Below are 15615 nucleotides of genomic sequence, written 5' to 3' on the forward strand. Positions count from 1 at the left end.
AATGCTGGGTGAACTATGCAGTGGGGAATTTCACTCCCTATTGTATAACCTGCCCATTTTATATTTCAATTTGTAAAGAGAAGTTGGGTGTAATGTCAAAAGGGAAGACAGTCATTGTGCAGAAAATTAAAGTGAATCCCACTCTTTTTATGCACCACCGATCATGAAGCTGATATTTGTGTGGCAGTGTATCAAGAACAGTGCAAACCTACAAACAACATTTTTATACGACACTCAAAACAAATCCATGGTGGTTAACCATATAAGAAGAAAAATGTCAAACAGCACCAATCACACTGAAGTATTAACCAACTCCACAGAACCGACTTGCACCTGCATTGGGCCAACCTGATGCATGTTCAGCTGCTTCTTTTGAATTTGCCAAAGCCCTCCTTGAAGAGCCTTGAAGTGCTCCGATGATTCTAAATGGCACGTTGATGATGAACAGCAATTAATTAAATGAGCAACGTGCAGAGTTTGAGATCAATTATGGACCGAATTGATTGGGTTTCAAAAATAATGGACCGCATGATAAGCCTCAATTTAGTTACAACGTTGCCATAAATAGCTCAGGGTCACAAGTGTAAACTGAATGGATGTATTTGACAGAGTGGTCTGTGAATCTGTATTTCTCATATAGAGCAGTCTGTGCTTTGAATGACTTAAATGACTTGTACATTCTCATCAAAATCATTGATATAGATAAAAAAAATTAATGGGCCCAGCATCAACTCCACTAGTCACAGGCCCCCAACCCAACATGCATCCTTCCATTATTACACAAAGATTGGTGGAGTAGCAGAAAGCATAGGGGACTGTCAAAGCATAAAAGGGAATACAGATAGACTGGAGAGTTAGGCGGAGAAGTGGCAGATGGATTTCAATCCAGGCAAATGTGAGGTGATACATTTTGGGAAGTCTAATACCAGAGCGAATTATACAGTAAACGGAAGAGCCTTGGGAAAGCTGTTATATTCAATACCCCATCCAATGAAGGCAAGCATACCATATGCCTTCTTAACCACTCTATCCACCCGTGCAGCAACCTTCAGGGTACAATGGATCTGAACTCCCAGATCTCTCTGCTCATCAAATTTTCCCAAGGCTCTTCCGTTTACTGTATAATTCACTCTAGATTAGACTTCCCAAAATGCATCACCTCACATTTGTCGAGATTGAAATCCATCTGCCACTTTTCCGCCCAACTCTCCAGTCTATCTATATCCTCCTGTATTCTCTGACAGTCCCCTATGCTTTCTGCTACTCCACCAATCTTTGTGTCATCTGCAAACTTGCTGATCATACCAACAGTGCCCTCTTCCAGATCATTTATGTATATTACAAACAACAGTGGCCCCAGCACTGACCCCTGTGGAACACCAGTGGTCACCTTTCTCCATTTCGAGAAACTCCCTTCAACTACTACTCTCTGTCTCCTGTTGCTCAACCAATTCTTTATCCACATAGCTAGAACACCCTGCACACTATGTGACTTCACTTTCTCTATTAGTTTACCATGGGGAACCTTATCAAACACCTTACTAAAGTCCATGTATATGACATCAACAGCTGTTCCTTCATCTATCAACTTGGTCAGTTCCTCAAAGAACTCTATTAAGTTGGTAAGGCACGATCTTGGCCGCACAAAATCATGTTGCCTATCACTGATAAGCCCATTCTTTTCTAAATATAAATAGATTTTATCCCTCAGTACCTTCTCCAGCAACGTTTCCACCATTGACATCAGCCTCACTGGTCTGTAGTTACCCACAAGATCCCCACTACCCTTTGTGGACAGGGGACAACATGAGCAACCCTCCAGTCCTCCGGCGCCTCACCTGTATTTAAGGATGCTACAAAGATATCCATCAGGGCCCCAGCTGTTTCCTCTCCTGCCTCCCCCAGCAACCTGGGATAGATCTCATCTGGTCCTGGGAATTTGTCCACCTTAATAACTTCTAGCTTACCCAACATCTTCCCTACTTTTGTCAACATGATCCAGAGTTATCAAACTTCTCTCTCTAAATCTGAACATTCATCATGTCCCTCTCCTCAGTGAACACTGGTGCAAAGTAATTATGCAGAATCTCACCTATTCTCTCAGGTTCAACACAAACCTTCCTTCCTTATCCTTTAGTGGACCAATCCGTTCTCTAGTTACCTGCTTGCTTCTTATATAAGAATGAAAGGCTTTGGTATTCTCCTTAATTCTGCTTGCTAAAGCTATTTCATGACTCCTTTTAGCCCGCTTGATTCCTCATTTAAGACTGGTCCTACTCTTCCGAAGTTCCTCCAGGGCCCGTTCTGTTCTTAGCTGCCTGGACCGTTTGTATGCTTCTCCTTTCCTCTTGGCTAGTCGTACGATTTCTCCTGTTATCCATGGTTCACAAATCTTGCCTTTCCTATCCTTTGCTTTCAACGGGACATGCCTATCCTGCACTATCTTTAACCTATCTTTAACCTATTTGAATGACTTGCCTTCAAATAGCTGTGTCCAATCCACATTTCTGAGCTCCTGTCTAATTTTGATATAATTGGCCTTGGCCCAGTTTAGTACTCTTCCCTTAGGACCACTCTCATCTTTGTCTACGAATATTCTAAAACTTACAGAATTGTGGTCATTGTTCCCAAAGAAATCCCCCACTGCAACTTCTACCGCCTGGCTTGGCTTGGCTCATTCCCCAGCACCAGATCCAATATGGCCGCTTCCCTCATTGGATTCTTGACATACGGCTCTAGAAAACTTTCCTGGATGCTTCTTACAAATTCTGTCCCATCCAGACTTCTGACACTAAGTGAATCCCAGTCAATGCTGGGAAAATTAAAATCTCCCTATCACCACCACCCTGTTGCCTCTACATCTTTCCATAATTTGTTTATGTATTTGTTCTTCTACCTCACGCTCATTATTGGGAGACCTGTAATACAGTCCCAACAATGTAACTGCACCTTTCTTATTTCTCAGCTCCACCCATAATGCCTCACTGCTCAAGCCCTCCATAGTGTCCTCCTTTAGCACAGCCATGATATCATCCCTGACCAGCAATGCAACTGCTGGTCAGGGATGATGTCACGAAAAAGGAATGCAGGGTTGTGTTTGGTGAGGGATTATGTAGTGGTGTGTTACAGTTCATTGAGGCAGTCTAAATTGATGAGGTAACATGCACTTAGACATGAGTGTTGTCATCTGGAAGCCAGGATAGTTTTGGGAGATATACCAGCTTTCATTTGCTCACATGGCTGACCAGCATTCTTGCCTGCTCTTACTACCTGCCGTGGCATGCTTTGGTAAGATTTTACATTTAATCAACCTTTTTGCCCCTGTTATGAGCACACCTTCTTGGGCCATTAAGTCATCGAGTGGGACATGAGCTGGAGCTTCTGGCTGGCCATGACATCCTCCCAAGCTCATGGTATAGAGTTTTAAATTATGGCTGATGTGGACTGGTGGGATTTATAGAACATAGAACATTACAGCGCAGTACAGGTCCTTTGGCCCTCGATGTTGCGCAGACAAGTCATACCAATTTGAAGCCCATCTACCCAACCCTATTCCATGTACGTCCATATGTTTGTCCAGTGATTACTTAAATGCACTTAAAGTTGGTGAATCTACTACCGTTGCAGGCAAAGCATTCCATACCCTTACTACTCTGAGTAAAGAACCTACTTCTGACATCTGTTCTATATCTATCACCCCTCAATTTAAAGCTATGCCCCGTTGTGCTCGCCGTCACCATACTTGGAAAAAGGCTCTACCTGTCCACCCTATCTAACCCTCTGATTATCTTATATGTCTCTATTAAGTCACCTCTCAACCTTCTCTCCAACGAAAACAGCCTCAAGTCCCTCAGCCTTTCCTCTTAAGACCTCCCCTCCATACCAGGCAACAACCTCATGGTTCCGGAACTCAATTCTTCTATTAATAAAAGCTAAAACACTGTATGCCTTCTTAATAACCCTGTCAACCTGGGTGGCAACTTTCAAGGATCTGTGTACATGGACACAGAGATCTCTCTGCTGACCTACGCTACCAAGAATCTTACCATTAGCCCAGTACTTTGCATTCCGCTTACTGCGACCAAAGTGAATCACCTCACACTTGTCCGCATTAAACTCCATTTGCCACCTCTCAGCCCAGCTCTGCAGCTTATCTATGTCTCTCTGTAACCTACAAATCCTTCATCACTATCCACAACTCCACCAACCTTAGTGTCATCTGCAAATTTACTAACCCACTCTTCTACGCCCTCGTCCAGGTCATTTATAAAAATGACGAACAGCAGTAGACCCAACACCGACCCTTGCAGTACACCACTAGTAACTGGACTCCAGGATGAACATTTCCCATCAACCACCTCCCTCTGTATTCTTTCAACAAGCCAATTACTGATCAAACTGCTACATTTTTACACATTTAAGAGAAAACCGTGAAGGGATCAGAGCAGAGGCACAGGAAATTCAATGGTCTTGGTCAAGGGCAGTCTTCACTAATAAATGAGCCAAAAGAAAGGTATTAGAGAAATTCTAATGTGGAAAATTCAGTCAGTAGAACAGCTGTGAAATGATTAGCGGAATTGAGGGAAAACAAATAAAGTGGAGATTTGAAGGCCATCCATTCAGCAGGAACCATCAACGCAAAGAATAGGGAGAGAGTGCAGTTGAACACGTGGCTGCAAGGCTGGTGTAGGAGGGAGGGCTTCAGAAATTTGGACAATTGGACTGCATTCTGGGGAAGGTGGGACCTGTACAAACAGGACGGGTTGCACGTGAACCAGAAGGGCACCAATATCCTGGGGGGTAGGTTTGCGAGCACTCTTCGGGGGGGTTTAAACTAATTTGGCAGGGGGATGGGATCCGGACTTGTAGTCCAGCAAGTAAGCTAGCTGTGTGTCAGGATGCCCAAGACTGTAGGGAGGCTGTGGAGAAGGTAGCACTGACAGGGACTACTTGCGGACACAGAGATGGGCTCAAGTGCGTATACTTCAACGCAAGGAGTATCAGAAATAAGGTGGGTGAACTTAAGGCGTGGATCGGTACCTGGGACTACGATGTTGTGGCCATCACGGAAACGTGGATAGATGAGGGACAGGAATGGCTGTTGGAGGTTCCTGGTTACAGGTGTTTCAGTAAGATTAGGGAGGGTGGGAAAAAAGGAGGCGGGGTGGCATTGCTAATTAGAAATGGTATAACGGCTGCAGAAAGGCAGTTTGAGGGGGATCTGCCTCTGGAGGTAGTATGGGCTGAAGTCAGAAATAGGAAAGGTGCAGTCACCTTGTTGGGTGTTTATTATAGGCCCCCCAAAGGCAGCAGAGATGTGGAGAAACAGATTGGGAAACAGATTTTGGAAAGGTGCAGAAGCCACAGGGTCGTAGTCATGGGTGACTTCAACTTCCCAAATATTGATTGGAAGCTCTTTAGATCAAGTAGATTGGATGGGGCGGTGTTTGTGCAGTGTGTCCAGGAAGCTTTTCTAACGCAGTATGTAGATTGTCCAACCAGAGGGGAGGCCATATTGGATTTGGTACTCGGTAATGAACCGGGACAAGTGGTGGGCTTGTTAGTGGGTGAACATTTTGGTGATGGTGACCACAATTCTGTGACTTTCACCTTGGTTATGGAGAGAGATAGGTGCGCACAACAAGGTAGATTTTATAATTGGGGGAAGGGAAATTACGATGCTGTAAGGCAGGATTTGAGGAGCATACGTTGGGAGCATAGGCTGTCAGGGAAGGAAGTGGTGGAAAGGTGGAACTTTTTCAAAGAGCAGATACGACGTGTCCATGATATGTATGTACCTATCAGGCAGGAAAGAAATGGTCGTGTGAGGGAGCCTTGGTTGACGAGAGAGGTTGAATGTCTGGTAAAGAGGAAGAAGGAGGCTTACATAAGGTTGAGGAAACAGGATTCAGACAGAGCAGTGGAGGGATACAGGATAGCCAGAAGGGACCTGAAGAAAGGGATTAGGAGAGCTAAGAGAGGGCATGAAAAATCGTTGGCGGATAGGATCAAGGATAACCCCAAGGCTTTTTTATGCGTATGTGAGAAACCTGAGAATGACGAGAACGAGGGTAGGTCCGATCAAGGACAGTAGTGGGAGACTGTGTATTGAGTCGGAAGAGATAGGAGAGGTCTTGAACCAGTACTTCTCTTCAGTATTTACGAACGAGAGGGACCTTATTGTAGAAGAGGAGAGTGTGAAATGGACTGGTAAGCTAGAAGAGATACCTGTTAGGAAGGAAGATGTGTTGGACATTTTGAACAACTTGAGGATAGACAAGTCCCCCGGGCCTGACGGGATATATCCTAGGATTATGTGGGAAGCAAGAGAGGAAATTGCAGTACCGTTGGCAATGATCTTCTCGTCTTCACTGGCAACGGGGGTGGTACCAGGGGACTGGAGAGTAGCGAATGTTGTGCCCCTGTTCAAAAAAGGGAATAGGGATAACCCCGGGAATTACAGGCCTGTTAGTCTTACTTCTGTGGTAGGCAAAGTAATGGAAAGGGTACTGAGGGATAGGATTTATGAGTATCTGGAAAGACACTGCTTGATTAGGGACAGCCAGCACGGATTTGTGAAGGGTAGGTCTTGCCTTACAAGTCTTATTGAATTCTTCGAGGAGGTGACCAAGCATGTAGATGAGGGTAGAACAGTGGATGTAGTGTACATGGATTTTAGTAAGGCTTTTGATAAGGTTCCCCATGGTAGGCTTATGCGGAAAGTCAGGAGGCATGGGATAGAGGGAAATTTGGCCAATTGGATAGAAAACTGGCTAACCGGTCGAAGGCAGAGAGTGGTGGTAGATGGTAAATATTCAGCCTGGAGCCCAGTTACAAGTGGAGTTCCGCAGGGATCAGTTCTGGGTCCTCTGCTGTTTGTAATTTTTATTAATGACTTAGATGAGGGAGTCGAAGGGTGGGTCAGTAAATTTGCAGATGATACGAAGATAGGTGGAGTTGTGGACAGTAAGGAGGGCTGTTGTCGGCTGCAGAGGGACTTAGATATGATGCAGAGCTGGGCTGAGGAGTGGCAGATGGAGGTCAACCCTGCCAAGTGTGAGGTTGTCCATTTTGGAAGGACAAATAAGAATGCGGAATACAGGGTTAATGGTAGGGTTCTTAGTCAGGTGGAGGAACAGAGGGATCTTGGGGTCTATGTACATAGATCTTTGAAGGTTGCCACTCAGGTGGATAGAGTTTGTAAGAAGGCCTATGGAGTATTATCGTTCATTAGCAGAGGGATTGAATTCAAGAGTCATGAAGTGATGTTGCAGCTGTACAGGACTTTGGTTAGGCCACAGTTGGAGTACTGTGTGCAGTTCTGGTCGCCTCACTTTAGGAAAGATGTGGAAGCTTTGGAGAGGGTGCAGAGAAGATTTACCAGGATGTTGCCTGGAATGGAGAGGAAGTCGTACGAGGATAGGTTGAGAGTTCTCGGCCTTTTCTCGTTGGAACGGCGAAGGATGAGGGGTGACTTGATAGAGGTTTATAAGATGATCAGAGGAATAGATAGAGTAGACAGTCAGAAACGTTTTCCCCGGGTACAACAGAGTGTTACAAGGGGACATAAATTTAAGGTGAAGGGTGGAAGGTATAGGGGAGATGTCAGGGGTGGGTTCTTTACCCAGAGAGTGGTGGGGGCATGGAATATGCTGCCCGTGGGAGTGGTAGAGTCGGAATCATTGGCGACCTTTAAGCGGCATTTGGATAGGTACATGGATGGGTACTTAATCTAGGTTAGATGTTCGGCACAACATCGTGGGCCGAAGGGCCTGTTCTGTGCTGTATTGTTCTATGTTCTATGTTCTATAGTAGCAGCAGTGTTTACTATCAAAACGATGCCCTGCAGAAATTCACCAATGTCCTTAGATCATACCTTCCAAACCCACGACCATTCCCATCTCAAAGGACCTGCAAGTTCCCCTCCAAGCTGTGCTCTCAAAGCAGAAAGGAAATAAATAGCAACTGAAACGATCATTGGTCCACATGTCTTTTGAAAAGACGAGCATGGTTGGAGCTTGGGAGAATTCCCATAGTGACACCTGTGGACTGAAGGAACTGAGTGGTCTAAAAGGGAAACCCTTCAGGTTGAGAACAACCTGGGAGCCAATTGCTGAAGGAACAAGTGGGAGACTTGCATTTCATACAGGCCAACACAATTAATGGAGAGGTACGGCCATCTGGATTTTTATGATTTGTCATTGTTTTGCTGGTAGGAGATATAGGTGTGAGTAGCCTGCATACAGCACTCCCACCCGTGCTGGCTCCACTGATGTGAATGGGCATTTCAAAGCGCATCCCTGCCTCAGACTCATGGTGGGAAGTGGCTATAGTAGCAGAGTGCGATTGAGTGGGAGATATTGGTGAGAAGATGGTGGCACTTATCCTGTGGTGGCCCTTCTTCATTGCTGACCATTCCTCAAAATAGCTGAGACTGCATTGATCCAGGTGGCAAACTGGGAGGCAGGCTGGCAGAGTCTGATGGTGTGTCCTGCTTTGCCGATCCTGGTGGAGGAGGATGTCCCTCCTCTGCATCACCCTGTCCACCAGAATCTTGTGGTGTTTGTCTTCAAAAGGACCAGCAACATCTAAACTTCCACATTCAGGGCGAATGTCACAAACTGAGCAGGGGAGCTCTGAACTGACAGTATTTGTCCAAGTGTACATCCACTTTTTAAAGGTGTTAGGGGTGCCAGGGCTGCCAGTCTATTATGGGATGTCCTAAATGTAGCATGTACTTGTAAATGTGATGACTGGTATGATCATGCTAACATTGGGCATGAGGGGCGCTGTGCAGGTAATGAGGTGAGTTTGAGAAAACCTGCTAGGCCACATAGGGAGAAACCCTTCATGAATCTTGACAGAATTGACACTTAGCCAAAAATCACAAGTTTCAAACCCTGGATGCAACCCTCTGGGAGAGTACTCTAAAGACTGGGTAGTATATGGTGGTATAATCTAAGGAACAGAAAATTAACCCCAAACTTTAAGGCATCCTAATTCATGTGGAGTGAGCAACTAAGCATTGTGTCAGTCCCAACTGATCTCGCCATGAATCTTTTTGAGTTTGATGAAATTCAGCTCTTACTTAGTCAACACACAGCATGAGAAACATTGTTAATCTGTTGAAATGGCAAATTTATGTTTGCATTAGACACCAACATTGAACAGTTTTTCTTCATATCTGTTCTAAAACTGCAATTGAACAGTCTGTATCCTTTTTTATGTCAACAACTGACTCCATTTTATTATGGTTTCTGATATAACTGTAGAATTAAATAAGCTCTGGTTGCTTACTTGGGACTAACCAGAAGAATGAGTTTACAACACAGAAATCTAAGCTAATTGAAAGGATGAAGAGTGAGTTTACACCATGGAAATCTTGGATAATTGAAAGGATACTCAGTCCCATTTGGGCCATTTAATATTCCAGGAAGCAATTTGACTAATTTTGATCTTTTTACTTTCCAAACTTGTAACCCTTGACTTCTTTGGTAGCTTATAATTCCTTTATCAGCTACTTTTAAAGAGGCATTACCTATTTATATTAACTAGCTTCACATCTCTTGAAGTAATGGCCTACAGGTACAGAACATTTAGATGTTAATATTTGCATTACAATTTCAAGACCTTCAATACAATTTTTAAAAAATTCATTCATGGGCTGTCACTTGCTGGTCCAGCACTTAATGGCCATCCCTAGATACCAAAGAGAATGTGGCAGTGAGCTGCTTTCTTGAAATGTTGGTTTACGCTGACCCACAATATCCTGAGGGAGGGAATTCCAGAATTTTGACCTAGTGACGCTGAAGGAATGATGGTATGGTTCCAAGTCAGGATGGTGAGGGACTTCAGGGGGATCTTGCAAATAATGGTATTCCCTTGTATTTGCTCCCCTTATCCTTTTTAGATGGTAGTGGTCATGGATGTGCAAGATGCTTTCTAAGGTGCCTCGGTGAATGAAAGAGACAGCATAATTGTTGCCATTTGTGGTTTACTATATACTAGTCTGCAGGACATGTACCACAGAGAATCAGATATCTGAACTTACTTACAACACAGTGTTAATAAGCTACAATCTCACAGATTTACACACACAGTCTGACGTCTATACCTACTGATATAACTGTACATGACACATATAATGGACTGACTGTACTGTCTCCACTACACAGAGTATGATTTGAAGGCAAGGTGGGTACCTTATGTTCAGAATATCACATGCCATTATGTTATGTATCTGTTGTAATGCTACAGGCTTGTCTGGTCTTGAATCTGTTATTAGACGATATCTCACCTCTTCCCTGCAAAGAATGGAAGCCATTTTCTGATAAAATATTTCTATATATTCAGTTCAAAATCACACAACACCAGGTTCTAGTCCAACAGGTTTATTTGGAAGTAGAAGCCTTCAGAGCGCCGCTCCTTCATCAGGTAGCTAGTGGGACAGGATCATAAGACACAGAATTTATAGCAAAAGATCATAGTATCATACAACTGATATGATATATTGGCACACCTAAATTCCCTTCATCATATTGAATAGTGGAACAGGCTTGAAGGGCCAAATTGCCTACTCCTGCTCCTTTTATCATATGTTTCAATCTTCAGACTTCAAATAATCACCTGTGTGATGAGTGGTTATGTATCTGTTGAAGAAGGGCTTATGCCCGAAACGTCGATTCTCCTGTTCCCTGGATGCTGCCTGACCTGCTGCGCTTTTCCAGCAACACATTTCCAGCTTTAACTGTCTACTGCAAATATATTAACTGAACTTTGAGATGAAATGTAGCAGGAGCAATCGTGAGGGAAAATTTCTCCAGGTCACTATCAGTCAGCAATGTTGTAAACAGGGCACAATGACTTCTAAATGCTGTCTCCATTGGGATCATGGCTATTTTATTTTAGAATGCTTTTGTAATTTTCCAAAATACTTATCAGAAGAAATCTCCCTGCTGTATATATTATATTGCTAATGAGGAAAATAATTTTCGGAGGAAATCTCTTCATCCTCTTCGTAAACATCAGTACATCAGCAATGAATATGACTTGTGTCTGAATGGTGTGTTGCTATACTTTTGTACCTACTGAAAGATCCAGCAGGCAGAAAGAGAAAACTGAAACAGTGAAAGCTAAAAAATGGTCATTTGTGAAGCATTTATAAACCAAAATAAAATCTGCATTTTATTCATGAGAGAACGGTCAGGCTTTCACTGCCAACCAGTATTTGCCAGGTAAACTACAACGTAAGACATACACTGCTTCAAACTTTAGGACTGGGCTATTTTAACAAAGCAGCAACATATTAGAATTGGCTACGTTAAAAAAGTGCTGGGGAAACTCAGCGGGTCTAGCAACATCTGTGGAGAGAGAAACAGAGATAGTGCTTCGAGTCCAAGATGAGTCGCGTTCAGAACTCCAAAGAATTCTCACTGGCTTTAGGCTGGGCTCTTCGTCAACTGATATTTTCCTAGCTATCATCAGTTTTGAGGAAGCGTCAGTGAACCCAAAACATTGACTCTGAATTCCCTTCACAGATGCTGCCTGACCCGCTGAGCTTTTCCAGGAATTTTTATTTTTGTTTCTCGTTGTCAATTGTTCAGGTGAAAATTGCAGAAGGTCAGCTCCCAGAAATTCTAAGGCAGTTACATGACTGTGGAGATATTAAATGGTTACGAATCAAAACCATTCCCAGAGGATCTGACTCCAACTTGAGATACTTGCTCTTCCATTATGATTATGTTCTATATTACTATCTATGGGCCATTGAGAATAATTTTCAACTTCACTGGTCTTAAAATGTGGTGGAGTCTGCAGCCAACTGCACTGCCATATTATCCCCAAATGACAAAGTGGAGACATACATCCTCTTGTCAGTTAGAGAGTCATAGAGTCATAAAGTATGGAGATTGACCCTTTGGTCTAATTCATTCATGCCAACCGGGTTTCCCAAACTAAAACAGTCCCATTTGCTTGTGTTTGGCCCATATCCCTCCAAAACTTTCCATTTCATATATCTATCCAAATGTCTTTTAAATGTTGTAACTGTATCTGCATCTACCACTTCCTCTGGCAGTTTATTCCACATTTGAACCACCCACTGTATGAAAAAGTTGCCCCTCAGGTCCCTTTTAAATCTTTTCCTCTCACCTTAAACCTATGGCCTCTGGTTTTAAACTCCCTCATCTTCAGGAAAAGACCTTGGCTATTCACCTGATCTATGTTCCTCATGATTTTATAAACCTCTATAAGGTCACCCTTCAGCCTCCAACACTCAAATGGAAAAAGTCCCAGCCTACTCAACCTCTTCCTTCTAACTCAAACCCTCTAGTCCTGACAACATCCTGATAAATCTTATTTGAATCCTCTCCAATTTACTAATATCCTTCCTATAGCAGATTGACCAGAACTGGACACAATATCTAGAGCTACAGACACAGAAATACTTCAAATCACTCCCTGTTTGCATCTTAAAGAAACATTTTAATGTTTGTTCTTGTGACACCATTTTTCACACATCTAAACGTAACTTTTATAACATTGGACACTGGTCAAGTCACTATTTCATCATTGCATAGTTAAACAGCACAGTACTGACCTATAAATCTGCTGCGCTGTGTAACTGGGATTGTATTTTCACACAGGTCAAATGTTTGGCTGAATGTCCAGGTGCATTTTGGTACACAGGTGATGACATTTTCTTTGGAGGAAAGGTGATTTTCCTGGGAAATTCCAGACCTGTGCCAACTTCCACTGGCCTTTTGCAAGTTGAAAATACCTTCTATGCAAAAGCATTGAGGTCAGATTCCTCAGTTTACATGAGGCCAAAACATGGGTTTCCTTCTGCATATCATTTAGCCCAGTGGTATGGAGTGTGAAGGTTGTGAATAAAATGGAAACCTGCTGAACAGCAGGGAATTCTCAAATGTTTTGACACTTTCAAATGTCGCCATTTATGTGCTGCATTGTAACATAGGAGTGTTTTTAATAGATTAATTCATCAGCTAAGGGCTCTGAGCAAAGGGAAGTTAACGCTCACAAACACCAACATTGTGTAACGCATTATGTTGGTTTTTCAATGGAGAAAGAACCTGAACATATTCAAAGGAATATAACTAATTGATACAAAAAGAGAAATTCTGAGGAAGGGTCACTCAACCTAAACTGCATCATATCATGTTATTTGCTGTACCCATAACCTGTTAATATCTGATTAAACAACAGAGTATCAAATTAAATGTGCAGGTGAATACCATCATGTGTTATCTCAATATTGACATCTAAAAATTGGATTTATACACTATCTTTCAAGGTGTTAGAACTTTCCAAAATACTTCATTGACAATGGAGCATGTTTGGGGTGGCACAGTGGCTCAATGGTTAGCACTGCTACCTCACAGCACCAAGGTCCCAGGTTCGATTCCAGCCTCAGGATACTGACTGTGTGGAGTTTGCACATTCTCCCTGTGTCTGTGCGGGTTTCCTCCTGGTGCTCTGGTTTCCTCCCACAGTCCAAAGATGTGCAGGTCAGGTGAATTGGCCATACCAAATTGCCCATAGTATTAGGTGCATTTGTCAGGGGTAAATATAGGGTGGGTTACTCTTTGGAGGATGGGTGTAGACTTGTTGGGCCGAAGGGCCTGTTTCCATACTGTAGGAATCTAATCTAAAAAATGTAGCCACTGTTGTAAAGTGGAGATCACGCAGCCAGATTCCAACAACAGCTATGTAGGAAATGTTGAGATAATGTGTTTATATGACATTTACTGAGGGATATATTTTGGCCAAGTCTCAAAGACACACACTCCCCACATTGAATAGTGCCATTGTTTTTTTTTAACTTCCGGATGGGGAGGTCATTTTTTAAATGTCTCATCAGGGAAAAAAAGAAGCCACCTTCATATTTGCAGCATTGCATTAGTTCTGTACAAGATTATGTGGGTCTTTATGTTGCTTATGAATGCACAACTTTGTTTCAATTGTGAAAATGATGGCACTCAGTTAAGGATTGATCGTGTTTATGATCAGTCTTCCCCAAATAGATATTCAAAAATATCGTGTTTATTTCTTTTCTCAGGCCATGTTGATCAGAAAAAATTGGATGAATTAGATAAGGAAGAGAAACTGGGTAAATTCAAGGCCTCTGCAAAATGTGCAACAGGTATGTTAGTATCACCTGTGGAAGTAATGAAACTTTATAGAGCTGGATTTTCATGTTGATCCTGAGAAATGCAAGGTGTGCCCATTCTCAACTTTGGAAATGTTTTGTCTATTTGCGTACATTCATCTCCTGGAGATGTGAGCTTTCCAGTATAGCTCTTATGCTCCCTCACCATCACTGCTCCCACACCTCCATTTCCCATCCCTCTTTTGTCCCAAGCTGCTTCATACCTCCAGTCATGCCTTTTTTTTTTATTTGGTTCATTATTATCATGTGTACCTGGGTACAGTGAAAAGTTTTGTTTTGTGTGCAGTACAGGCAGATCGTACCATACAAAGTGCATTAGGGTAATAGAACAGACTGAGGACTACAATGTTATGGCTGCAGAGAAGGTACACAAAGAGCAAGATCAGCATTTAAATGTAAAATTTGAGAGGTCCATTCAGAAGTCTGATAACAGTAGGGAAGAGGCTGTTCTTGAATCTGTTGGTACCTTTGTTTAAGCTTTTATAACCTTCTGCCTGATGGAAGAGGCTGGAAGATTTTTATAAATGGGGTGGGAGCATCTCTAATGATGTTGGCTGCTTTCCTAAGGCAGCAGGAAGTATAGATGGAGTCAATGGATGGAAGGCTGGCTGCCTGATGGACTTGGCTGTGTTCACCCAACTCTCTGTAACCCTCACTCAGCTGTTTTATGTCCCTATTTATACCCTATTGCAATCACTAATTCTCCACTATGAATAGTCTTTGGAAACCATGTAATCACATTACGAGTCCTTTGAAATGGATATTAAAAAGTACATCCCTAACAATCTAAAGTTGCCAAGAAAAGAGAGTTTTGCAATTCCTAAACCCATTCCTGACACACAATCTGGTCCAAAGCTGTTTGTTCTTTCTTGGATACCTGATGATAAATGAATCATGTCTCCATTCGAATGCTATTAACCCTCACAATATGCAACTATATACTTGATTCAGCTCTGCTCTACCAATTCCGTTCTCTCTCATGTCGGCCAATATTCAGTCAAGTTTTCATTGTCATTAGGCCACCCAAAGCAAAAATATAACTTTCATTCCACTGCATTGTACCATGGGCACAGTATGATTTAATCTACAATAGGAAACAATTCTGCATGACCTAGTGGGGCATTGGGTAAGTACATTGCCATTTTTAAAAAAAAGTTTTTTTTTAGATTAGATTACATTACAGTGTGGAAACAGGCCCTTCGGCCCAACAAGTCCACACCGACCCGCCGAAGCGCAACCCACCCATACCCCTACATTTACCCCTTTACCTAACACTACGGGCAATTTAGCATGGCCAATTCACCTGACCTGCACATCTTTGGACTGTGGGAGGAAACCGGAGCACCTGGAGGAAACCCACGCAGACACGGGGAGAATGTGCAAACTCCACACAGCCAGTCGCCTGAGGCGGGAATTGAACCCGGGTC

At 42.9% G+C, this 15615-nt stretch overlaps 1 protein-coding gene across 3 annotated transcripts in view; it reads left to right on the forward strand.

Moving 5' to 3' along the window:
* The window catches only part of cusr (Copper-only SOD repeat protein), a 210607-nt gene that overhangs the window by 175814 nt on the left and 19178 nt on the right, over positions 1-15615 (forward strand). For all 3 annotated transcript variants that reach the window (XM_087998713.1, XM_043713116.2, XM_087998714.1), the window contains one exon: positions 14078-14161. In XM_087998713.1, coding sequence (XP_087854839.1) covers positions 14078-14161 — 84 coding nt within the window. The remainder of the gene's footprint in view (positions 1-14077; positions 14162-15615) is intronic.

Source organism: Chiloscyllium plagiosum, unplaced genomic scaffold (assembly GCF_037043375.1).
Source record: "Chiloscyllium plagiosum isolate Xiang-an unplaced genomic scaffold, Cpla_swu_hap1 HiC_scaffold_22, whole genome shotgun sequence".
NCBI lineage: Eukaryota > Metazoa > Chordata > Chondrichthyes > Orectolobiformes > Hemiscylliidae > Chiloscyllium > Chiloscyllium plagiosum.